The 24809-nt window shown below is 59.7% G+C and overlaps 1 protein-coding gene and 1 long non-coding RNA gene across 4 annotated transcripts in view; both read right to left on the reverse strand.

The window, feature by feature from the left end:
• Positions 1-16719, reverse strand: part of SLC38A10 (solute carrier family 38 member 10) — a 29815-nt gene extending 13096 nt beyond the window's left edge. The window contains exons 1-10 of one of the 3 annotated variants that reach the window (XM_050319308.1): positions 16549-16719; positions 15525-15642; positions 12514-12559; positions 11336-11429; positions 10091-10234; positions 8722-8846; positions 6299-6401; positions 5442-5624; positions 3507-3615; positions 3222-3328 (exon numbers count right to left, since the gene is read on the reverse strand). In XM_050319308.1, the coding sequence (XP_050175265.1) occupies positions 3222-3328; positions 3507-3615; positions 5442-5624; positions 6299-6401; positions 8722-8846; positions 10091-10234; positions 11336-11429; positions 12514-12559; positions 15525-15642; positions 16549-16647 (1128 nt within the window). In that variant the 5' untranslated portion in view covers positions 16648-16719. Of the gene's footprint in view, positions 1-3221; positions 3329-3506; positions 3619-5441; positions 5625-6298; positions 6402-8721; positions 8847-10090; positions 10235-11335; positions 11430-12513; positions 12560-15524; positions 15643-16548 lie in introns of all 3 variants that reach the window. The other 2 variants (XM_050319306.1, XM_050319309.1) reach the window with 2 other exon arrangements.
• A 6022-nt stretch (positions 16720-22741) lies between these two features.
• LOC126642011 (uncharacterized) lies at positions 22742-24254 on the reverse strand. The gene is made up of 2 exons (XR_007629334.1): positions 24110-24254; positions 22742-23284 (listed from the first exon to the last, which is right to left on the reverse strand). It is a non-coding gene; the product is annotated as an uncharacterized LOC126642011 (long non-coding RNA).
• Positions 24255-24809: the final 555 nt, after the last annotated feature.

The following is a 24809-nucleotide window of genomic DNA, read 5'->3' on the forward strand; positions in this document are numbered from 1 at the left end:
GGATTTCTGTTGTTTCTTATCTTAGTGGGGAACCAGGGGCTCGAATGCCTCGGATTGAAGCCCCTTTGATTGTTCCACATTTGGAGTTCAGCTGTGAGCTCCCGGAGCAGCGGGTACGGGCACACGTGGCAGTCGGAGACAGGCTGGGCTGTCCCTGAGCCATCCCAGCTCCCCACAGCAGCCCCCTCCTCCTCCTCACCTACCCCCTCCCCAAATGAAGACCAGAATAAAGAGATCCATAATTTGGCTTAATTCCACGGAGATGCTTATGACACGGAAAAGCAGGCGGTTTGAGCTCAGGAGACCACCAAGGCAATGGAAGGAACGGGAGAGAGGGCTGCAAGGATTCGGGGCTCAAGGAATCAAACCAGGCAGAGGAATCATAGACCCCCACAGCATGCAGAGATCCTGGAGCAAGGGGAAGGTCAGCACTGCAGAGCAGTTTTGAGCTGGTGTCCATGGGGAGGATCTCCCCCAGACCCAGAGATCCCACCAAGAGCAGAGACCCTCCTCCAGAAGCCCCTGTCAGTGTGGACACAAGAGGCCTTGGCTGCCCCTGGGGCCGCAGCCTGTTCCACCAGGCAGGTCAGCGGGGCCAGGGCCCGTCTCCCGGGAGCCTGGGATGGGAATTCAGGAGAGGAAGTTTACGCGGCCGTTTCCTCGGCCGGCCGCGCTCCCCCGGCCGTCCTTCCTCCCAGAAGATAACTGCAGCTCAGCCATCAGCTCAGCCTTCTCCTCCAGCAAACACTGCATTTGTGTGGCGTGACGCCATCCATGGACAGGGAGCGTTCCGAGGGATGGAGTCACGGCGAAGGAATGCAGAGCCCCGGTCACGGCCGGGTCCCTCCACAGCCACGCTGTGTTTGGGGGCTGCACCCCTCAGGGTGTTGGTGGGGAAGGGGTGCTGGCCCCTGCACTGCCAGGGGAGGGCACGGGGGATCTCTTCTCCACCCGCTCAGGAGCAAGCCTGAGGAGTCACTTCCTGACCTCTGGCAGCTCCTCTTCCCCAACCGGGACAACTCTGGCCTCCCTAGGAGGGGCCTCTCGGACACGCTTGTGTCAACACTGGGAAGGCAACACCTTCCTCTTGGCAGTTCCACACTCTGTTCACAGACCCCCACGCGCCCTTCGGCAGCCTCAGCCAAACCCGGGGCCCCCGGGGGGCAGCGGGACAGGACCTTTACAGGAACAGATGCTTAACCACAAGAAAGGGAACACTCTCCCTGCTTCACTCACAGGCTTTTTAACTGCTCTGGGACCTGCCTTTCCAACCCAACCCTTCCAACCAGGACACTTCCAGCCCAACCCAGCCAGGCAGCAGCTGATAATTCACAGTTCCCTGGCAGAATCTCTTTGCTGGCCAGCAAAGATCTGGGACTGCCCATATCCCTCCTCTTGGAATCCTCTTCTCTACTTTTAGCCCCATTTTGTAGCCTCAGTTTGCACCACCTCCTGAAAAAACCTGCCCTTCCATGTCACCACCCCGACACCAGACTGGATGCCAGAGGTGGCTCGATAAAAGCAGCCGGTTCTCAGCACCACAAGAGCCAAGATAACCCAGACAAGTGTAAAAGCTGGCATTGAGAAGGTCTGCTGCTCTGAAGGGAGCTAAAGATGATGGAGGGAAGGAGGGAGAACATTGTTTGGAGAGGGACAGGCGGGGAGGGACAGCTGTGCCCAGGGCTGGCTCCTCTCCCACCCCCACCTTCCTCAGGAGCAGACTTTGATGGAGTGGAGCACCTGATCAAAGAAAAGCAGGAATGAAGGAGGAGACCAAAGACAGAGCTCCAGGGAAAGAATAAATGAGCCTTTGCAAAGACCTGGAGGAAGGAGGAGAGGGTAGGCTCCAAATTGGGCTGTGGAGGTGGGGAGGTGCTGAGCAGGTGTGTCCTTGCTCAGAGCAGGAATGCAAACCTGACAGGCAATGGATCACTCAGGGAAGGTTGGACAGCTGCTGGAGAGGTAACCCGGGGCCTGATGCTTTAGATAAGCCCTTCCTTTGTGGGGATTTCTGCAGGACAAACATCTCCCTCAGCCTCGTGACCAGCGTTTGGGGTCAGGCATTGTGAGGGCCCCAGTGTCCCACCCCAGGGCTGAGAGCTCAGCCTGTCCTGAGTGCAGCCTCGAGGCACTGCAGAGAAATGCTCTGGCTCAGCCGGAATAGAAAGCAATTCTTGAAAGTGCTCTTTGTTTCCCTGAAAAACCCAGGCTGGCATTCAGATTCCTGCTCGGGGTTTCACTCAAAGAACTTCGGAGCTAAGTGTCAGAATTCAGAGTGAAAGCTGGAAAGCTGGACTATTTCCTTGTGTCAGGGAAAGCACAGGGAAGAAAAAGAAAACACACCCTGCTTAAAAACTTCACGTAGGTTTGCAAAGCCACAAGTCATTAAGCACAGAACAAGCCACCAGTTCTGTGGGCCCCACAGAAACGTGCTGCTCTCCCCTGCTGACTCCGCATTTTGCCCAAAACCTTGGGCAGCCCAGCACTGTCCTCTCTGGGAACGCTGGGACAGAGGCCTTCGAAAAGGCAGTGGGTTAAATTATTGTTAGGGAAAAAAAACCCCAAAACCTGTTAATTTCAGCCCACAGTATTTGCAGGAGCAGAGAGATCAAGCCCAGCAAAAAGCCACTTTGTTTCAGTCCCTGAGGAGGCCAATTCAAACTGGAGCAAAAGGAAAAGTTAAACTTCTAACAGCCTCTGAACAACCCCAGTCCCTCAGAAAATCAATTCCTGCAGCAACACCTCTATGTGTGTGTTCCTTTTTATTATTACTTTGGTTGAAAGCAGAAGGCTGAGGGTCGGCAGCGGGAACCGCATCGCGGAGAAGCCCTGTTTGTTTTACCCAGCCCGGGCAGGTCGGCATGTGAGGCTTTAAGGCTTTACAGCCTGCCTGGATTTCCTGTTCTGAGGATCCAGAACCTGAATCCCACCAGGAGGAGGACTAGAAGCAGCATTTCATGCACCAAATCAATGTTTCACTTGCTGCTGGAGGAACAAAAAGAGCTGGTGTTCCAAGCGATGCACTGGGCCACCACCTCTGCTGCTGTCTGTGCTCCCCAAGTGACAGACCCTCGACCAGAACAGCTCCCACCTGTACTGGGGCAGACTGGAGGGGGAGGCTGCAGGAGGTGCTGAGCAGTTTCCCTGCTGCAGCCAAAAAGAATCACATTCCCAGGCTCTGCAGAGGGCTTAGGGGGATGTCGAGCAGCATCAGCACTGACCTGTGAACAAAGCGCATTCTTGTGGATCTTCTTGTAAATAAGAGCCGGGCAGATGAAACAAATGAGGCTTCCCATGGTCGCACCTGTCAGGCCCAGGACTGTCTCCACTGGGAAAGAAGAGGAGAAGTCAGCAAAGGTCTCTTCCAGAAGTGCCAGAGCAGCAGCACGGGGTGGCTGTCGCAGCCCCAGGGCAGGGTGGGCCGTGAGCCCGGTCACCCCAGCCAGGAAAGCAAATAACAGGGAGCAAAGAAAACAGCCAGCCCTGGTCCCCAGCTGCTCACTCACCATTTGGGATCATGATGCCTCCAACCATGGTTCCAAACACAACAGCCAACGTCAGGGCCTTGAACCGGAGCGGGGGCATGTAACCCCCTGCAGCGAAAGTGCCGTCCTTCTGCTGGGAGAGAAGGGGGAAGGTTAACTCCTGCATCACAGCCCCCAGCAATTCCCCAGCTCCTGAGCAATTCCCCCAGTTCCTCAGCAATCCCCCAGCAGACTCCAGAGCTCCATTGCCCCCACACTCTGCCCTCCACAGAGGTGAATGCTGGAGGCAGCCAGACACGGCTGAGCAGTTCTAAGGTGCTTCTGAACCTCCAAAACAGGGCAGGGGACATGGGGCCACAGCTGCTGTTTCCAGCCCACCTCAAATGTGACCCCACACAGCTGTGCCCCAGTCCCTGTGCAGGGACTCGGAGAGCAGCCAAGATAAGAGCAGGAGAAGGGAGCACAGGGAGCAGCAGGAGGGAGAACAGTCACAGGGGGGAGAGCTCAGGCTCTGCTAGGGAGAGGTGTCTCCCAACACCTGGGGGAGCAGGGCCATTCCCACCACACTACACCACAGCAACAGCTCCTCCAACTGGGAGGAGGACACCCCAGGAGACAGCAGGGAAGGATGAATGCTGCTGGAGAGCTTCCAGATGCCCTCTGCTTCCCACCCCGTCCCATCCCCACACTCCAAGTGGGAGGTGTGGAAGGCAGAGGCCCCAGTGTGCCCTGCAGACCCAGTGGGTCCCAGCTCTGCTGCTGCACAGATGGAGAGGAAGGCAAAGTGACACCTTCAAGCCTAAAGAGCCACGAGCTGAGCCCAGGCGAGATCCAAAGTGTTCCCAAGTGTTTCCAGCGCTTCCTCCCCTGCACCCGCTGGCTCTCACCGACTGTCTGCCCCCATCCTCGGGCCCTCCCGACGTGAGAAAAGAGCTGGGGGCTTCTCACAGGCAGAAGTGGCAGGATTTAGAGCTATAAATTGCTCAAGTTTTATTTCCTGCCCTAAGAGGTTTCTATTTATGCGGATACACAAAGGCCTCAGAACATTCCCACAATCTCTTACTGTATTTGCTGAATCCCATCGGCGCGTTCCGCGCCGCACAATGCACAGAGGAGAACACGCCACCGCCACAAGGGACTCACAGTCTCCAGCAGACAGACCAGCTACAGTCACAAAGGCTGGCTGAGGAGCTGGCCCTGGGAAAGGTGGAATGTGTGGGAGAGGGCTGTACCCCATATCCCACCGCCCGCCTCCGCTCTGGGCTGGCACCGTGGCCCAGGAGGCACTGGAGGAAGGGAACACCCGAACCCAGAGGGGACAGGGCTGCTGACAAAGGTGCTGGCTGAGAATAATGGAGCAGGAATGAGCAGGCACACATGGAAGCAACAAGAAATGGGGCTGGGCTGGGCTCCGAGGCCGGGAACAGGAGCTGGAGCTCAATGCAAAGTGAGTTGGCCAGCAAAAGGACGGCAGCTGGAGCAGCAGGAAATGAGGAGGCTTCACTGCTTCCAAAAGCACATTTCTCTCTCTTTCTGAGGGAACCTCGGCTCTGAGCTGTGTAACACGTCTGTGCCAGAGCTGGAATCCCCAGCAGAGCCGGGAGCAGCAGCCATGGGATGTGGGCTTCAGCCTGGGAACTCCAGCCCTTCTGCCCGTGGAATTCCTCTGAGGAGAGGACACGAACCTCCAAGTCCCAGGAATTAACCACTCTACAGAGGACGATTTAGAGATGGCCACAGGCCCCTGCTGCTCTGTCACCACACCCAGGGCACTGAGGATTTTATGGAGTTGGGGGTTTGTTCCATTGGATAGCAAGTACCTGCCCCATGCTGCTGTCACTGGGGTATCACAGAACCAAGACAGGTTTGGGGCCCAGTCAGAGGACAAGAGTCACAAAGAACCTTTCAAAAAGCAAGTTTCACACCAAGGCAGCCCAGGCCACGCAGGGATCTTACCTGCTGCTCAAAGAGCAGGGTGTTCAGTGCCTGTCTGCAGGGCAGGATCATCATCGGGAACCCCACTGCCACCGACATCATGAATCCCACTCGGATCATCTCCGTCACCAGGTTGGAAGGGAAGTTCATTAGGACATTCCCAGCAATGGCTTCGGTGTAACTCACGTAGCCAAAGAAGCCCACCTGGGGAGGGGAGAGGGTGGGCTGGACTCCAAAGCACTTCTCACGTGCTCCTTATGGAAGTGGGGAGGACGGTGATGTCCCGTTGGAGCAGCCAGGTGGGAGCGTGGGGTCACCTCTATGGGAAACCTGCCAGCAACCCCAGCACCCCCAAAAGCTGGGACAGGTGGTTAATGAACAGTAGGACCTGCCTAAAAGCAAGTGTTTCCTGGAGGACACACTCTCCTTGCTGCCAGGCCCATGGACTGTCCCTCTCCGACAGAGGGGCTCTCGTGATTCCCTGCAGCAACCTGGCTCATGGGCCAGAGCTCTCCTCAGGAATTATTAACCCACTTCTATTAACTGCTGCCTTATGAGGCATAACTTCCTTCACAACAGCCTGAAAAAAGCTCTCCCAAACTCTGGGAAGCATCCCCAGCTCCAGGCTGAGCCTGGCAAGAGCTGGGCCTCCACTCTGCCTCCACCCAAGGAAAACGTGCCACGCTGAAAATTTGGACTCTCCGAAAGCGCCCTGTGCTGTCGGGTTCATCCCCTCCCAGATAACTCTGCTTTCAGCACAACAACTTATCTGTCAGAATAAATACAGATAAGCAGAAACCAGCCCCAGCTGTAGATAAATCCTCGTCCCTCTGGCCCCTCCAGATTTCTGGCAAGGGAAGAGAAGGGGAAGTTCCTACCGTGATGTAAAAGGTGGTGACCACGTTTAGGGAAGAAGCAAATATGGAGCTCATGATTTTGACAGACGGTTCATCCAAACTGTCATAGGTAGGCAAGACCTGGCTGTAGAAAAGGGTAAATTATTTAAGGAAACCTGCAGAAAAAGAGATAAAACCCTCATTTCCAGCCCGTTCCCTGCCTCAGCCCAGCAGCGACAAATCCCTGACACCTTCCTGCTCCGGAGCATAAACACCCGCTGCTATTCCACAATTTATACTGCTAATGCCAAGAGATTTCAGAACACTCATAACTTTTAAGTGTTGCAAAAATATTCCTGCTCTCCCCACCCCACCACGTGGAGCGAAACGTGTGATGTAAACACTGGGGTTCGGAAAGGGCTGCAAAATGAATGACCGTTTGTTCCCGGGAACGCGGGTGGCTCCGGGCCAGCCCCAGCGCCGGAGATTATTGTTCTTGGAGCTCTCCGTGCTGATAATTAAAGCAACACAGTGTTTACAGAGGAAAAGCGGGAAGAAGGTTGGAGCATCCCCCTGTCTAAAGGCAAAGTTAAACAAACAGAACGGAACGCAGCGCCTGTCCCACTTCAGCTCCGCTCACAGAAAGCCAAGAGCGCCGATTCCCCGGGATTTGGGGTATTTACAGCCTTGGAAAGCGTGAGGAATGTCCTTTTCTGACATCAGGTGCATATTTTAGCAACTCATTAACCTCTTGTTACTTAATTCAAGTGGCTGCATCCTGGCTTCGTGTTACTGAAGGAACTCTGGGGAGAAGCGTGGGGAGCCTGCAGGGAGATGGGAAGATGGGCAGGGGTATCCCTGGTCCCAGTGGGCACGAAGCCATTCCCAGAGAAGTGTGTCAGGCTGAGGACAGGCAGAAAGATCCTTAACCCTTAATCCCTGAACATCAGATGGGTCTGCACAAAGGAGGCCGAGCATGTCAGCTCTGTCCCACCAGGGCTGCAGTTACCAGCCAGGAGCAAGGACGGCTTTCCCGGGAGTCTCTCCATTTGGGATCCCTCCCTGCCCTCACCACAGCCATTACATTAACTGACTACGTCCCAAACTTCTGCCCCTGAGGGGAAGGGTCCAGCCAAACATCCAGGCTGGAAGCATGGAGGCTCTGCAGTGTGTGGGATGGTTAAAAAGGTGATTCAGAGGTTAGCCAAATTAAATCTACATAGCTGAGAATACACAGAGAAATAAAATATATATAAAAAGAGAAATTATATATATAAATTAAAAAAAGAAATAAAACATATATATGTATATATACAAAATATTGCCTGGGCTGGAGGACAGTGTATTTTCCTGATGCTTGTTAAAAAACACCCAGCTTTAGATTGGGTTTGCCACATAACTGCTGCCATGGAGCCTATAGTTAGGTCCACACACACTAGTCCAGACCAAAGCATTTCCCTGCATTTCCAACTCGCAGGAAAATTCTGCTGGGTACTCCTGAGTGGATACCATAAGGAAAAAAAAAAATAAAAGGGATTTGTTAACAAGGTAAAGCTGCAGGAGAACACAATTCTCTTTGCCAGTTGTGATGGAGACATTAAACAGCAAGCCTGGAGCCGGGGTAGGATCTGAGCTGCCAAGAGAGCCAGTAAGTGGAAAATGATGATTTGGATCTTGCAGTGGGTGTAAACACAGCAGCCTGAGCAAATTTTATCTGTCACATTCATTTACTGTTGGCATGAGACCCGTTTGCTGGAACTACAGGGGGGAAGCCCAGCTCTGCCAGGCTTCCAAAGGAGGATGGTCCTCCTGAAGGAGGCCAATCCTTCCTGTGTCCAGGGCTGGATTTACACCCTTTGGAGCTGTCACGATTCTGGCCAGGCATGTAGTGCTCATGTGCCATTTCGGTGCAGCAGGGAATGCTGCGGGAAACATGGAATAGCCTGGTCTGCTCTCACCTCCTTCCACTAAAAACAGGGAACTGGAAATGCAGGAACAACCCTTCAAAGCCAACAACTGTGCCATCTTCTGAGCGTTCTTCAAGGAATTTGGGGAAGCAGCGCAGCCCCCAGCGTTCACTGCCCTGGGAGAGACGCTGCAGCCATGGGGTGACACTGCTGCCTTTCCTGGTGCTACAGTGTTCCCTTCAAGAACCGGGGGAATTTCATCCCTCCTGCAGCTGCACCACAAGCCCCGTGTGTCACACTGAGGAGCTGTTTGTCCCAGGCAGTCTCGTGTTGCTCAGCTACAATAACTCCCAGGTGAAATGTAACTCCCTCCCGTCTTGGTAACAAAAGGGTCACGACTGAATGAGAGCCTGAACTTCAGTGGGCTGTAAAATACTCTGATGAAAATAAAACACCAAACCAGATGGTATCTATCCCTTGCAGATCCCCCTGACCCTCTGCCCTCACAGAAACTCACTGGGGGAACAACTGCCAGGGGTGGGAATGGCAGGTACTTACGACTGACAGGCAAAAGACATTCCAAAGATGGGGATGCAGCGGAAAATGCCCTCCCAGCGCGTGTAACTCACTCGCTGCAGCCACTGCCCGCTGAAGAGCCCGTGCTTGAAGGATGACAGCACAATCTGCAGCCAAGGGAGAGAGCAGGGGTGAGGGTCCAGCCCCAAACAGCTCCAAACAGCAGGAATTCTGGGGCTGGGATAACAGGCAGTGTGTGGCAGCTCTGCTGGCAGCAGCCCCTCAGCCCCAGCTCCCATCCCACCTACCGAGCTCCAAGGGCCACCAAGGATCCCAGGGAGGATTTGAAAGGATCTGTGACGTTCCCCCTTGTTTGATGCCATCAGACATCACAGCACGCATTGGGGGGGGGGGGCAATTTCCACTGACACATTTAACTGTGAGAATTATTGTTCAAAGCAGCCTCTTCTGCACAATTTTTAATGTGTTTTTAAATCCAAACAGGCAGCGGCAGTGGCCTTGCAGGATCCTGCTCAGCAAAGGATCCCAAAACAGGATCCCACTTGCTTCTCCAGAGGCATTTAACAACACCAGCTCACCAAAGAGAAGGATAAACTTCATGGAAAAGGGGAGAGCCGAGGCGGGGGAGCTCCTTTGTCACAGACGCAGGATTTGGCAGGGGTTGGGTTGCACAGGAAGCAGAAGGTAAATATGTCTGAATGCCTGTTTATAATATCCCTGGATGGGGGGGTTCTAATCCCCAGAGATGATGTTTTGGTGCAGCCAACTCTCATGAATGTTGTGGGCTTCTTAAAGGTACAGCTCCTGGAATGTTCCACACCTCCCTGTGGAAGCAGGCTCCAAGGTGTGACCCTGCACAACCTACTAGAAAAGTTGCACAGAAAGAATTTCTACTCCTCCCTTTCCTTCCAGCTCTTCCAGTCCTGAAATTTGGGTGAGACGAGGCTGGGGCTCCATGAGGAAACCACAGGAGCATCCAGGAAGTGAAAGTGGTTGTGAAAAAGCAAAATTCAGTTTTCACCTCTGAGGAAACAGTGCTTGGCAGAGCCAAACAGGCCAGTTTGGGCATCATTCCACTCCCCCTATGGCATCAAAACGGTCAAGAGTCTATCCAGCTCAGGGAAGAAATAAAAATACATATTTTCTAGAAACCTCTAAGAACAAGTGCACACCAAGTGCCAAAACAGAGCTTATGGAGCTGAGGAAACAGAAGTGCTGTCCAACAAACAAAACCTGTCCACTTGCACCAGTTCAGGAGCACAGGCACCCCGGTCCCCTGTTATTCCCAGCATTAATTATCAGGAAGGACATTTTAAACTGGAGGCTGCCCCTGCAGGGAACACCTGAGTTAAAACAACAGGAAAACAGGAGCCCCAGCGTCCATACCCACCACAAACATGAAGACAGTGTAGAAGATGAGAGCCATGGCACTGAAGGACTGGATGGAGGCCATCATGTTCCTCTGCAGGCTCAGGGGGAGGACGATGCACAGGGAGACAGCGAAGAGCAGGACTATCCGGAAACTGCCCGACACCTGGAAAAGGGACCTGCATAAAGACCTGGAGCAGGGAGGACACCCAAAACATCCACCAAACAAGCAAACCATGGCGTGGTTCATTTTCCCAGAGTGAGAAACAGCTTTAAAATGTGAAATTCTGTGTCTGCAGGTGTTTAAAGATCCGATGCTGCAAAGTCAACGTTCCTTGGGCTCCATCTGTGATGAGCTGAGACAGTCACTGGGTGCCACTGTTGCTCTGCAGTGTGTGACAGGTCCGAGGCAGGAGAATTTGGGGGTGGGAGGGGGGTTAAATGCTAATCCAGCACAAGCTATTTAGGTATTTTCACGCAATTAAATAAAAACTAAACTTACTTGGGGAGACGAGAGATTGAAGTCTTGGAAACTCCGGTCCAGAAAATTAATCAAAGCCTCACACTTGTATTTATTAAAGCAGAACACTCGGAAATATTTAATACCTAATTTGGCTGCGGCCTCAACGCATCTTTTCTAACTTCACAGTCCCTTAATCTGAGCTTAGGAGCATCAGGCAGCACAGATAACAGCTCCACCAAAAATCATTTTGCTTCCCAAACGTCCTTTAGCTTCCCTGCATGGCTCTTGTACCAGCTTCCAGCCATGCCCACGAGGAGCACCTCTTGCCTCCGAGCATCCTGAGCCAGCACCAGGCTCATCACACGGCTGAGGAGGCAGGAACACAATGACTTTGGCCACCAAAACAGCCAGGGACAGGACAAAAATTCCTCCTGAACTAGAGAGGAGAGAGCTCAGGCAGAGGAATTGCCTGTCACTACCCACAGGGGCAGGAATCAAGGCAGGAAGCATCATCTCCCCCAGGAATCTGCTCCAGAATTAATAAGGGACCAAGTTAAAAAGAATTCCTTTGATGGAAATGCCTTACTGGAGTTTTACAGCTGATTGTTCACCATATGTCTGGGCTTCCAGGACTTCCCAGAGCCGAAGGCTCCGTGCTCCAGGCATCCCACAAAGCTCTCCACGAGGGGACCCCAGTGGGGTGCTGAGCACACTCCAAGGCAGGAGCTATGCTGTATCCAAGGAACACACAGCTCAGAGGAAGATCTGGGAGCACCGTGTGCACGGCAGGTGGGATTTATTCACCTGGAATCCGAGCAGCCGCGCGAAGAAGTTGGAGCCCAAATCGCCAATGACGACGTAGAAAGCGATGCAAGTGCCCAACATCAGCCCAATCATGCTGCAAACACAAACAGGGACGGGTTAGGAGGACCTTGGGAAGGGCAGGACAACCTTTCTGCACTCAATCCCAGTAAAGGAACCATCAGAGAACCCCTGTCCACACTAAACACCTTGGAGATGTAACTCTGCTAACAGACCATGCACTAGTTTAACTGCTGTTTGGAGCCATGGGTAAAAAAAAACCAGACAAACTCCAAAAACCAATCTTGGAGATGGCAAGAACTCCTTCAATTCCTGGAAAAACCTCTGAAATAATCAGCACGAGGCTCTTGGTGCCCACACCCCACAGCAGGGCCCTGCCATGAATCTCGATATCCAGTGGGCTCTCCAATGTCTCTCCACACAATGGACCACACTTTAATGAAAAGATTGTCCATGAACTGCTTCTCCTCCCACTCCTGGACCACTTTCCTTCCCAGTTCCAATTATAGAACATCCTTGTGGCAACTGCAGCCACTGCTTGCACGGACAAGTAACATCTGAGGAATATTCTGTGTATTTTTAGTGCTGTGCAGCAGTTTGCAGCTGGGGTGAGGGAAGGAGCCACCACCACTGCCTGGCCTGGGTTCAAGATGCCTGGAAAAGAATCCCTGCTGGAAAAAGCAGGGTTGTGAGGATGTCCCATCACCTGAGATCTGCAGGGAGCTTCTACTGCACTGGGGTCATGGGAGGAAGCAGAGTCCGTCCCAAAATGGAGACAGTATTCCCCCTCAAGGCATCTCACAGCAGGGATGGGCAGGACCAGAGCAGACCCATGGATCCAAGGAACCAAACACTCCCCCTCCCACTCATTCACAGCACGCTCAGCACGGATGTCACCCCTGGACAACAGCCACGAGTGACATGCCTGGGATTTCACAGCAGAGCAGGAGATGAGCTCTCTCCCACTCCTGTGCTCCCTCCGCCTGGGAACGGGTGGGACAGGCTGGAGGTGACACCTGTGAGCTGGGCTTGGGGATCTCACTCAGGCTCCTGTTACATTCCAGGAGGCAGGAGGGGAAGGAAGGAGGACAAGGCTCAGAGCAGGAGTTTTCCCCAAACAAACCCAAACTGCTCATGCTTTGAACAAGCAGCAGATTTACCTTGTTTCCACCAACATTTTTCCTGCTTTTCCGTAGGCATGAAATGCTGGCATAGAATGGAGAAACAAAAAAAAAAAAAAGTGGAAGTTAGTCAAAGAAAGGCTTGGAACAGGGCACAGAGGTCAGTTCAAAGTTGCACACTACCAGTGACACAGGGCAGAGCAGCAGGGCCCCACCGCTGGTGTTTGGGGGCTGTTTGCCTCACCCTCCCACTTTCTTTTTCAGCCATTCCCTGTGGGAACTGAAAACCACATAAGACAGGAACAAAGCTGAGGAGAAGCCAGCGAGCAGGTTCTTTTTTTTCTATTTAAAACCAGAAGTGGTGTGAAGCAGCAGCCACACATGGCAGCCATTAAAGGCAATGGGAGAGAAAATATTCCTGTACGAGATTCTGTGTGGCAAAAGTTGAAGTGGTGCAGAATTCCAATCCAACTCCCCTCTTTATTTTTATCTTCCCCCTCGAACTGGGCCGCCTGACATGGCTGGCTGGGAGAGCTGAGCTGGTGCCCAGAACGTTCAATCCCATTCCCAGAATACCCAGTGCTCCCAACCCACACCAAAGGGCCGCTGCCAAAGCTTTGCTTTTTCCCCCCCCTCCCATCCTTGGGCTGGAGCAGAAAATGCTCAGTAGTCCTTAAATCATTGGGTTTTCTCTCAAAAAAAGACAATGCCAAGAAAACTCCGCTTCTATTTTTAGACCTTACTGGGCAGAATGGGAACGGAGAGCTCCCACCCCAGACCACAGTGCCCAGATCTGTCAGCCGAGGGCCAGCATGAACCCACCACCCTGGAGTCCCCTCTGCCTCCCCTCGAGGCACAGCCCAGCATTCCTGGAGCCCGCCAGCAAACAAACTCGGATCCTTTCTGGAAGCTTCTTCTGCTGTTTTAAATATTAACTTCAACTCTTGATTCCTTTGGACTCCGCTTTGAGCTAAAAACTGAGGAAACGGGATGTTCTCCCGCAGAACGAGCAAAAGGCACGGCAGGGACCCACAGCCCCGAGCGGGGACGGGGGGGAGCACCCGAAATAGCTGCTGGCTCGGTGCCAGGGCCGTGGGACAGCCGCCACCGGGCACGGCGCCCGGGCACTGGGAACGGCCACCCCGGCCTCCTCTGGGAATCCACACCACGGGGGAAAAGGAACTGCCCTGGGGGGGCCAGTCCCACACACAGAGGGTCTGGGAGGAGGGACAGGAGTGAGTAAGAGGAAAATATCCCTCCTGGAGATGGGTATTAATAGGCTGAGCTCCGGGAGGATCCGACGGCGCTCCATCCTTCCGGCACACACAGCCAGGTGCCCCTGGATACAGACACAGCCACTGGTGGGGCTGGAACCAACCCATCCCCTGGCCTGTTTGGAACTGATGTTCAATGAGAACGTGGCTCCTAATGCTACACCTGACATCCCCACCTGGGGACACTGGAAAAATTGGATCCTTTATCTTCTCCAGGAGACGACGACTGTAAAAGATACGGAACAGCGGAATCCTTGGAATGGGACCTCTGGATGCCCAGGCTGGGCAGAGCTGAGCCTGCTCAGGAGTCAGAGAAGCCTTTTAAACCCAGAGTGGTTCCTGGGATGGAGCTTTGGCCCCTTCCCCTGTGGGGCCAAGCTGCCCCAGGGCCAGCCCAGCCCCTGAACAGCCAGAAGGGGAGGGATTCAGCCATCTCCTGGTTAACGTCCATGTGGGAACTGCATCCTGCTTCCCTCCTCGCCTACACACCCCCCGAGGCCCCTCCCTGCAGCAGTGATGACCCAGCCCCAGCCCCAGCCCCAGCCCGGGCCAGCCCCTCCTCTGTGCCCGCCCCAGGGGAATGGGCACAACTCTCCTCCCCGGCTCAGCTGCCAACTCCTCCCACGGCATCGGCCCGGGGCTGCCAGCAGTGCCCGCAGATGTCCCCGGGCCGGCCCGCGGGGACAAAGGGGGTCTGTGTGGAGCTGCCCGGCCCCGGAGCATTGGGATGCAGCTCCTGGGGCTGCCCCTGCCCGGGCACCACTGCCAGCCCCCCGTGCCAGGAGGAAGCTGGGAAGCATTACTGGCCCTCTGTGTATTCCAGCCCCTTGGCTCAGGAGCGTGCAGAGGATCCCTCTTCCCGGGATGCGCTCCAAGGCGGAGGGGACTGCGTGTCCTGCGGGAAGCAGCACACAAAGGCGCGGGGAGGGGGCCGGGGGGGCAGCCCTGGCAGCTGGAACAGGGGCTCCCCTTCCCCTCGGCATCACAACGACCCCCAGACCACGGGGCTGCTCCAGCTCTGCCGTTCCTACAGCCGGGATGTGCTTCCCGGGAGCAGCACCGCGAGCACCCGGAGGGAGGAGCAAACCCATCTGTCAGCCCTTGTACCAGGGCAGCGCCAGCCAGCGCCCTCCTCCCGCGGGAAACAAGGGAGAATGAGGAAAAGGCGGCTTTTCCTGCTGTTTCACGTGCCAGCGGAGAGCACTGGAACCCCCTCACCTCCTCCCGCCCCCCAGGTCAGTCAGGACTCCAGGAGAGGCCACGGGCTCCCAGCACTGCCAGGCCCTGCCAAAACCCACCCAGGGACCGTCCAGATGTTTCTGTTCTCTGGACCCCCTGGAAGCTCGCCCTGTTTCCTCTCTGCTGAGCCACAAAGGAGCTCCCACTCGGCTCCAGGCAGCCCAGCTCCGTGCCAGGCTGGCAGCACCCGCCGTCCCGGCAGGGAACTCGTGCCCAGACCCACAAGGAACTCATCCCAGATCCACAAGGAATTCATCCCAGACGCCTCCCGGGAGCTGGGGTTTGGATCAGGCAGTGCTGCACCTCCTCCCCTGCCCTGGGGAGCCAGAACAGCTCAGCACCATCAGCAGGGCTGTCGGGGGCAGGATCAGACCCTGGCACTGCCCTGGGGGAGAACAGAAAGTGCAGCAGGAAAACATGGGCTGTTCCAGCAGCACTGGTGGGGAATGGAGATCAGGGGGCCCAGGCCACGCTGCAGGTGTGGCAGGGAGGGCTGGGGGGCAGCCTGGGGGCTGGGGGGCAGCCTGGGGGTCTCACCCAGGCCGGGGTAGGTCCTGCGCTTGCTCAGGTTGGCCGATTTCACCAGGAACATGCAGGACTGGTGGGTCATCCACGAGCAGAAGATCAGCAGCACAGCCCCCAGGACGATCCCACACTGCAACAGAGCACAGGGGGAGAGAGCAGGGGGAGCTGAGGGGTCAGGCCCTCCCTCAGCACCCCCAGGTAATTCCAGCCACGCTTTTCCCCGTTTCACAGAGTTGCCTCCCTTCCCTCCCACCAGCTCCACATCACTCTCTCCATGCCCAAGGACACAGGGAACACGCTCCTGTTTCCCACAGCCCTCAGCTGCACCCGTTCAAGCTCCCAGGAGTGAACTGGGAGTGGGCTGGGGAGCAGAACTTCCCCCCTGGCTCATCCCCCAGCAGGCCCAGGGAGCACAGACAGACCCCAGGGTGCCAGCCCTGCTGCAGCTCAGTAAATTAACCACTCCCTGGTATTCCAAACCCTTCACCCAGCTCCTCTCCTGCCTCCCTGTCTGCACAGGGTGGGAACCACGGGGCACTTTTGAAGCAGGTGACTTGGAACAGGCCCAAATCCCAATCCCAGCTGCCCTTTTCCCACTGCTTTGAGCCAGGGAGGGCCCTGGGGATGGGGCAGGTCCCGGGGAGGGGGTTTTCATTCAGTTTTCCCATCTCCTCGTAAGAAGGGCAGGAAGGATCAGCTGGAGACCCCGGGGAAGGGGAAAACAGCTGGAGACCCCACCACAAAGAGAAACGCACTGTTTGGTCCAAGAGAGGCCTGGTCTGAGTCTCCAGCGTTCCCTTTGCTGCCTTTCCTCTGCCAACCCCTGAAACACCCCCAGACTGGGACCGGGGGGACAAACGTGGCCTCTGCCCGCCCTCCCCCGGGTACCCCGGAGCGGGGCAGCGCCCGCGCGGGGTCTTTGCGCTGGCCGAGGCAGGGCCCGGCACAGCCCCCCCAGCCCGGGGGGCACCGGCGGGACCCCCTCCCCGCCCGGGGAGCCCCCCAGCGCCGGGGGGGGGCGCGGAGGGGCGCTCACCTGTCGGAAGCAGAAGGGCACGGTGAGCACGCTCACGCCCACGATGCTGTTCACCACGTTCATGATCAAGCCCCAGTTGGATCCCGCCGCCGCCGCCATGGCCCGCGGCGGGGGGGTCCCCGCGGCGAGGGGGGGCCCGGTGTGTGGCCGCGCCCCCCGGCCGGCTCGGAGCCCTTTGCTCCCCCCGGTGCCCCCCGGTGCCCCCAGCCCCCTCAGCCGCCCGTGCCCGCCATGGCCCCACCGGGCCCGCCCCGACCGGCACCGGCCACAGCGGCACTTCCGCCTTCCGCCGCCGCGCCCGGAAGTCACGTGGTTCGCACCGCCGAGCGGGGACGCTCCGGCAGCCTTGGAGGACCGTTCTCGCTCGTCCCGGGAGGCCCGGAGGGATAACGGGGGGTCCCCGGGGTTGGGGACATTCCCGGGGGCTGAGCGGGGCCGGGGGCGGGCGGGACTGCCCAAACACACACGCACAGGCACGGAAAGCACATGGCTGTGCGCATGGCTTCACATGCATGCCGTGTGCGTGCACACACATGACCACAGCGCTGGCACCCAGGCTGGAGCCCCCAGGGCCATGGGGGGTCCCGAAGAGCCCCCCGAGGGCAGCACATCACCCTGGGAACGCAGCACATCACCCTGGGAACACCCTCGTGGGGACGCATCCAGCTGTGCACACACACAACGCATCTGCTCCTCATCCCAACCGGAGCGATCCCAAAGCCCACCGTGGCCAGACCCCCCAGAATCCTGCAGGACAAGGCGGAAAACCCAAGGAGAAGAGCAGGGAAGCTGCAGGGGCTGTGGCAGGCTCTCCGGGGGCCTTGCACAGTGGCAGGTCGGCGCAGCACACGCGCTCCCGTTGGAGCAAAACACGCAGCGCTCGTATAATTTGCAGCAATTGCGATGGGAAACCGCAGGAATTCGCTCTACAAAAGGTTTTGCAGGGAGGTGAACGGGCGGCCTAATTCCCTCCAGGTGTGGCGCAGGATCAGCAGCTCCAGCGCCGCTTTCCTGCCTGCTGTGCCAGAGCAGGAGCCGTGTCCGAGTGTGTCCCTGGGATGGGACGAGGAATCCCCTGGGGTGTCACTGAGCCGGTTTGGGGGAGCCCCCAGCGTGTTCTGCCTCAGCACTGCCAGGACAAGGGCTCCAGTGGCCTTTCCGTGTGTGAGTGGGAGCCCAGGAAGCATCCAGAGCCAGCTGGGCATTCCCACGGGATGGGGACACCAGGGCAGCCAGGCCCTGCTGTGCCACCTTCTGCAGGGCTCTCCGTGCCCATCCCGAGGGACGGGGTTTGCTGCTGCTCCAACCCTGCCTCCAGCAGGAGCCGGGCTCTGTCCAGCACTGCCCGTGTCCCTGCCCGGCAGCGCCGGGGCACATTCCCATCACGGAGCAGCCGAGAGCGAGGCAGAATTCCCTGGAAAGCCCCAGCTCCCTGCATGCCCTCCATGGCACAAGGAGCTGCCAGCTGGGATGGCAGCATTCCCACCGCAGATCCACCGGGAAGCCCGGGTGGCTCAGAGCCCTTCCCAGTCCTGCCCCATGGCCCAGATTCCTCCCGCCTGGATTTGGAGCCTCTGGAGCACAACCATTCCCAGAGGATTGCAGAGTCACAATTCCTGTAATTAGAAATGGGGGCTTGGGGCCGGCTGAGCTCGTGGGGATTCCGTGCTTGCTCTGTGGAAGTGCAAATCCCTTGGGAGCTCCAGGGGCCGCTGCTGGGTGGGATGTGGCAGCTCCATGTGTGTGTGCTTGCACACCCCACCCTGAGCTGAGCCAGCTTCCCAGCTTCCACAGGGGATGCTGTCCCAGGAAAAGGGCTGGGCCCATCCCTGCCCGATGGGATGCAGGCACGGCAGCTCCCACCCCCACCTCACCCTTGCTCACGGAGATGTTTCTTCAGGAATTCGCCTCAGTGGCAGCTCCGGGCTGGGGGGGCTCCCGTGCCACAGGGATGCTCTTCCCTGGAACCACGAGCACCCTGGGAACATCCCTGCCCTCCCTTCCTGGGGGACACAGCACATAGCCCAGGGGCAATGGGAAGGAATGGGAACCTCCTCTCCAGACCTGGGGCAGAGTCCACCCACGCCACGGTGCCCCCGAGGGTCTGCACCCACCCCCCAGCCCGTGTCCCCCCTCCTCACGGGGACCAGCGCCCACCACCCCGCTCCCCACAGCAGCTCTGCTGGCAGACTCCTGGCAGATCCCAGGAACCACCAGGCGAGGACGGAAAAACATAAATTAAAACAAATTGCGGTTTTATATTGCAAATAAGGGCAGTTTGATGGGTTTTATTGCAGAACAACCATTAATGAAGTGCAGTTTCAGGCACCTTAATTGCTCGGGGACCAAAGTTCAGTCCGTGTCTCTGGCGTGTCCCGCGAGGGGCTGGCAGGGTGGGAACAGGATTGGGAGTCAGTTTATGGGCATGATGAGGGAGATGGAGGCGAGGGGACTGATCCGTGCAAGGGAGGGGTGCAGCAGCACAGTGGGACACACGGCACAGCCCGTTCGGGGAGGAAGTGAGAGGCCTTGGTGACCCCCCACATGGTGTCACCCCAGTGGCAGCCGTGGGGTGGGTTTGGGGTTGGTGGTCCCCAGGCTGTGGGGAACGATGGTGGTGCCCGTGGGCCCCGCAGGGCCGGGCTGGGGCGATGCAGAGCCGCGATCGTGGGGGACCCTGGGAAACGCCTCTCACCTCCCAGCACAACAGACACCCGGGGCGGGGGGACACGTGTGGGTACGGAAGGCACAGAGCGGGGTACGTGTGAACGCGGCAGCGCCGTGGACACACAGGGACACGCACAGGCAGGGGCACCGCCACACCCGCGGGGGGACACGCTCCCCACCCGCACGCACCCACGCGTGACTCAGGCACCGAGCTGTACCGAGTCTTACCGGGTTGTACCGAGCCGTTATCGAGCCTTACCGTGCCGGCCCGCCCGCGAGTGGACACGCTCCCCACCCGCACGTACCCACGCGTGGCAATGGCCCCGAGGCGCAGGGGGCCGTACGGAGCCTTACCGAGCCGAGCCGAGCGGAGCATTGCGGGGCCGTACCAGCCGTACGGAGCATTGTGGGGCCGTACCGGGCCGTACCGAGCCTTACGGGGCCGTACCGAGCCCCCCCGCGCGCCCATTCATTCCCCGCCCTGGCCGTGGGAAGCGCCGCGCGCGGGAAGCGCAGCCCGCGCTGGCCCCGCCCCTCCCCGCGCGCATGAATGGGCGCGCCCCGCCCCCTCCGCCCCGCCAATCAGCGCGGCGCGCCGGGCCCCCCGCTGGGCGCCGGCCTTTGTTTGTGGAGGGCGCCGGGGCCAATGGGAGCGCGGGCCGGGGGGCGCTGGGCCAATGGGAGCGCGGGCCGGGGGGCGCTGGGCCAATGGGGGCGAGGGGCGGGGCCCGGGGCACGGCCCGGCCCGGCCACGTGCGCGCGGAGCCGGGAGCGGGGACCGCGAGGGGACCGAGGGGGGACCCGGCCCCGCCGCCCCCGGAACCGCCCCGGAACGGCCCCGGGCCACCGGGGTGTGTCCCCTGTCCCCAGGGGTGTCCCGTCCCCAGCAGCCCCGGGGACGCCAGCCCGCCTGTGCGCTGTCAGTGCCGGATCCCGCGTGGCAGCATCAGCTTGGCACCTTGCTGCTCCGGCAGACCGCGGGGGACACCCTGCACGGGTCCCTGGGCTGCTGTCCCGGGTGTGCTGTGGGTCAGGGAGCCCAGGGTGGCATCATACTGGGGGCTCTGGGCAGCAAATCCCAACTGCTGCAGCCCCCCACGCAGGCGGAGCTGTGCCACACGTGGACCCCCAGGGCGGGAAACAGCCACGTGCCAGTCCCTGTGCTTGGACACAACACACACTGCTCAGAGGGGACAGCACCAGGACCCTCCTGGGGGAACCTGGAAAGGACCAACAGAAATCCCAGCCCATGCCTGGGTTGTGTCTGGGCTCTGCTGTCCCCTCCTTGGCCCTGAGAAATTTCCTCCTTCCCAACCAGCCCAATGCCAGGCCAGCTGGGTTCTTGTGCCACAGGGCCACCCTCTACCAGCCATGCTCGCGGCAAAGCCGGGGCCTTCATTCACTCCCAGCCCGGGGGACGAGCCCTTTGCCAGAGGGGTGAAGGTCATGGTCGCTTTGTCTGTCACAGGCAGCTCCCAGCTCCATGCTTGCCCCTTGCTGTCCCTTCCAGCAGCTCCAGGCCTCTGTCACGGCACAGCTTGGCCTCACACCGCCCATGGCACCGACGTGGGAGCCGCGGTGGTGGCCACCGATGGCAAGGCCAGGGGGTGCTGCTTCTGCTGATGGATTGCTCCTCATCCCCCTCTGTGCCTCCACCACCAGCCCCCGTCCCCAGATCCACCCACCCATCCACCCACCCATCCAGGCCTGCCCATGGCAGTGCCCGAACTGCAGCAGCGGCAGCGGGACAGGAGCACGGTCCTGGTGTCACCCGAGGGCCGGGACAGCGGCCAGCGCTCCCCGGCGGGCAGGGGAGCCCCGCTGATCCCCCCCAGGCTCCGGCAGAGAACAAAGGAGGGCAGCTGCGGGGAGGGAGCGGCGCTGCCAGGTGCGCTGCAGCGTGGCTAATCCGCCCGGCACAGCCCCCAGACCTGGAGCGGCTGCTCGGCCCGAGCACCGGGACCCCGTAGGGCCGGGGAGGGGGCTCCTCCCGGCTCCCCCCGCAGCCCCACCCTGCGCCCTCGCGCCGTGCCCCGTCCCGTCCCGTGGCAGCAGCCCCCGCTCGCCCCGCTGCCATGGAGGGAACGTCTTACATTAACGACTTTTGTCACCAAAGTCATTAACATAATAGGGCTTCCACATCAAAATTGAATATTAATGCTCCGCCGGCTGCGGAGGGAGGCGGATAATTGCTCTAATACATTTTCCAGTCGGATTTTCGCATCGCAGCAGCAATTGCATTAGCAAACCCGATTATTCCCACGGCCGGTACAATGGGATGGTTAATGGGAGTTAAGTTCCTTCCTTTTTCCTCGGACCCTCGAGCGGCTGTGGCTCTGTGCCCCCCGCTGCCCCCCAGCCCTGGGGAGTGCCGGGCAGGGGCCGAGGGCCCTGAGCCGGGAGCAGAGCAGACAGTGGTGCTGAGCCACCTCGTCCCTCTGCGCCACAAACACGACCCTTGGACGCAGACGGCCTTGAGACGCGCCGGGAATGCCACAGCCAGCTGGAAAACTGCCTGTCCTGGGAGCCATACCCGCTGTTCCGTGCCATGCAGAGCCCCGGGATGAGCCTTGGAGGACGGCAGTGGGTCACGCCAGCCAGGGGGTCCCGCTGCAGCAGAGCTGGGGGTCCAGGCAGAGACAGGGGCTGCTGCAGCTCCCACCCAAGGAGTGCTGGGGGACCCTCCAGCCTCCTCTCTCTCCCGAGGGGGCTTGACAGCTCCCAGGAGGATGAAGCTCAGGAGAACAGCTGAGGAGAGGGCACACTGCCAGGGCTGCAGCCTCCTTGCTGCACCCCCAAACACCCCCAGCCAGTCCCCTGGGCAGGGACAGGCCTTGCCCTCGGCCACTGTCCCCCATCCTCAGGGTCCCCTCCTGCCCCCCAGGGGTGACACCGTGCTCAGGGGGCTCTGTGGTGGCACAGGCCCAGCTGGGGGGTGGGACAGGACCGTGTGTGTAGCAGCAGCAGCAGCAGCAGCAGCAGCAGCAGCAGCAGCAGCAGCAGCGGACAAAGGCAGCTGCAGGGCTGGGGGTAAACGTGGGGGGGTCCTCATTAAATTGACTTTAATTGCACTCATTTGGGCACGCTTCACTGATCAACCTCGGCACAGCAGAGTTGTACCCCCAGGGTGGGGGGACTGCTCGTGGAGGGGGCTGCCCACGGGGGATGTACACCCACAGCAGGGGGTCTGCCTACCCACTGGGGGGGCTGCTCAGGGAGAATGCACCTCCTCCAGGAGTGGGTCTGCCCACAGGCAGAGGGGGGTGTGCCCATCCGGAGGGGGTCCTGCCCACAGAGGGAAGGGCTGCCCACAGGGGATGCCAACTCAGAGGGTGGGCTGCCCAAGGAGGGGGGCTGCCCACAGCAGGGGGTTTGCCATGGGGGGACTGTTTTCCTGGGGTCTGCCCACCGTGCCCAGGGACACGGGCTTGGTGCTCCACAGCCCCTTCCCACACCCAGCACTGGAGGTTCCCCCGGACCCTTCCCCCTCCTGCCGGCATCACCGGGGAAGGAAGAGCCTCACAGCTGCTTTTTTTGTCTTTTTCTGCTTTTCTTTTTCAGTCAAGAAACTCTTCCCCAGCGCTCCAGGAGCCCTGGCAGCCAAACACCCCACGTCCCCAGTGCTGGGATCTGCACCGTCCTCCCCTCCGGCACCGACTCCACGCACCGGGATAATCCACAACGGCTTTTTCCTGGCCTTCCCCACACGGACAGGGATCCAGCGGCCTTCCCATGGTGGCTGTGGAGGGGGATGAGGAGGCTGTGCCTCCAAGCTGCCGGTGTGATCCCGTGTCCTTCCGCGTGTCCCCCGGCGTGTCCCCGGGCACGGCTCTGCGCTGCAGCCGCACGTCCCGCTGCACCAGCGCCTGTGCCGGGCCGTGCCCCGCGGGGCAGCCGCCTGTGCCCGGCTGTCCTTGTCCATCTGTCTGTCCCCGTGCCGTGCCCGTGCATCCCGGTGTGCTGGGCTCTGTCCCCTGACTCGGTTGCCGTCCCGCGGGATGAATCGCCCGCCGTGATCTAATCGTGGTTCTGAGCCGTCGGGATTTATTTCGGCCTTTTCAATCAACTGCTGCATTTTATTGTAAAAAATGGAAAAAAAACCCTGCAGGGCCCCAGTGGGGACCCTGGTGGGACCCTCTGCCAGGCCCCCCTCCCAGCCCTGGCCCCTGACACTGCTCCTGCTCCTGTTGCCACTGTGTGGTCCCCAGTCCCTCGCCCTGTGAATACCCCCCATCACACAGCCCCTCAGTTTGCAGTGCCCCCTCCCACCCTGCCCCTGCCAGCATCCCACACAGCCCCCCACACTGTACCCCCATTGCACAGCCCTCACACTGTACCCCCATTGCACAGCCCCCCAACACTGCAGCCCCACTCACCTTGCATCGCAGGGCCCCTCAACACTGCATTCTCCCCCACACTGCCCCCCTACCTTGTACTGCACGATCCTCCAACACTGCAATCCCCACACTGCACAGCCCCCCACCTCGCTCCCCATGACCCCCCACATCGCACAGCCCCCCATCACTGAACTGTGTGATCCCAACACTGTAACCCCACACGTTTCACATCCCCCCATCCTGCTCTGCACGGCCTCCCTCCACTGCACCCTCCACGTTGCACAGCCCCCCCACATCGTGCCACCCCACTGCACGGCCCCCCACCCTGCTCTAAACGGCCCCCCAACGTCACACAGCCCCCTCATATTGTGCCCTCCGACACTGCACTCCCGGCACCGCACAGACCCCCATAGCTCCGCATGGCCCCCCCATATCGCACAGCCCCCCAGCCCTGCTCTGCATGAACCCCATCTATTGCAGAGCCCCTCAACGCTGCTCTGCTGCGCACCCCCGGCCATCGCACCCCCCGCCTTGCCCCCCAGCCCCGCAGCCCCCACCTTCGGGCCGGCCCGTGCTCCGCTCCCGCCGCTCTTTGATCGCTGCTCGGCCCGGGGCGCTCCGGGCTGCGCGCGGGGGGGGCCTCGAAACCGCCCGGGCCGCGCGTGCACCCCCCACACCCCTCCGAGAGGGGGGGGGGAGGCAAAGGGGGAGCCTCGAAACCGCCCTCGGCGGCGGCCAATGGGCGCCTTGTTTACACTGAGTGATTGACAGCTCTCTGGCGCGCCGCCAGCCAATCGGCCGCGGCGGGGAAGGGCGGGGCGGGGCCCCCTCCCAACGCTCCCCCGCAGCTCGCGGCGGGCGGGACAGTGCGCGTGCGCGCCGTGCCCCGTCCCCTCCCCATTCATCCGCCGCGCTTGAATCCGGCGCCGTCGCGCGCCGCGCCGCCATTGGCGGGCGGGCTGGCTGCGCGCCAGCCAATCAGCGCGGGGCGCTCGCCCTGACGCGCGGCGCGCGCGCCGCGGGGAGAGCGGAGCGCGCGGGCGGGGGCGTGGGGATCAATGGCCGGCGGGCGCGAGCGACGCGCGGCGGCCAATCAGCGCGGGGGCGCGCGCGGGGCACGCGCTCATTAGCATGCGGGGCGCGCCCGCCCTGCCGGAGCGCGCGCGGCGTGAGCGGGAGGCGCGGCGGGGTCCCCGCACCCCCCGCCTTTTCCCACCCCCCTTTCCCTCCCCTCCCTTCCTCCCTCCCTCCCTCCAC

This window comes from Myiozetetes cayanensis, unplaced genomic scaffold (genome assembly GCF_022539395.1).
Source record: "Myiozetetes cayanensis isolate MyiCay16 unplaced genomic scaffold, myiCay2020 scf22, whole genome shotgun sequence".
Taxonomy (NCBI): domain Eukaryota; kingdom Metazoa; phylum Chordata; class Aves; order Passeriformes; family Tyrannidae; genus Myiozetetes; species Myiozetetes cayanensis.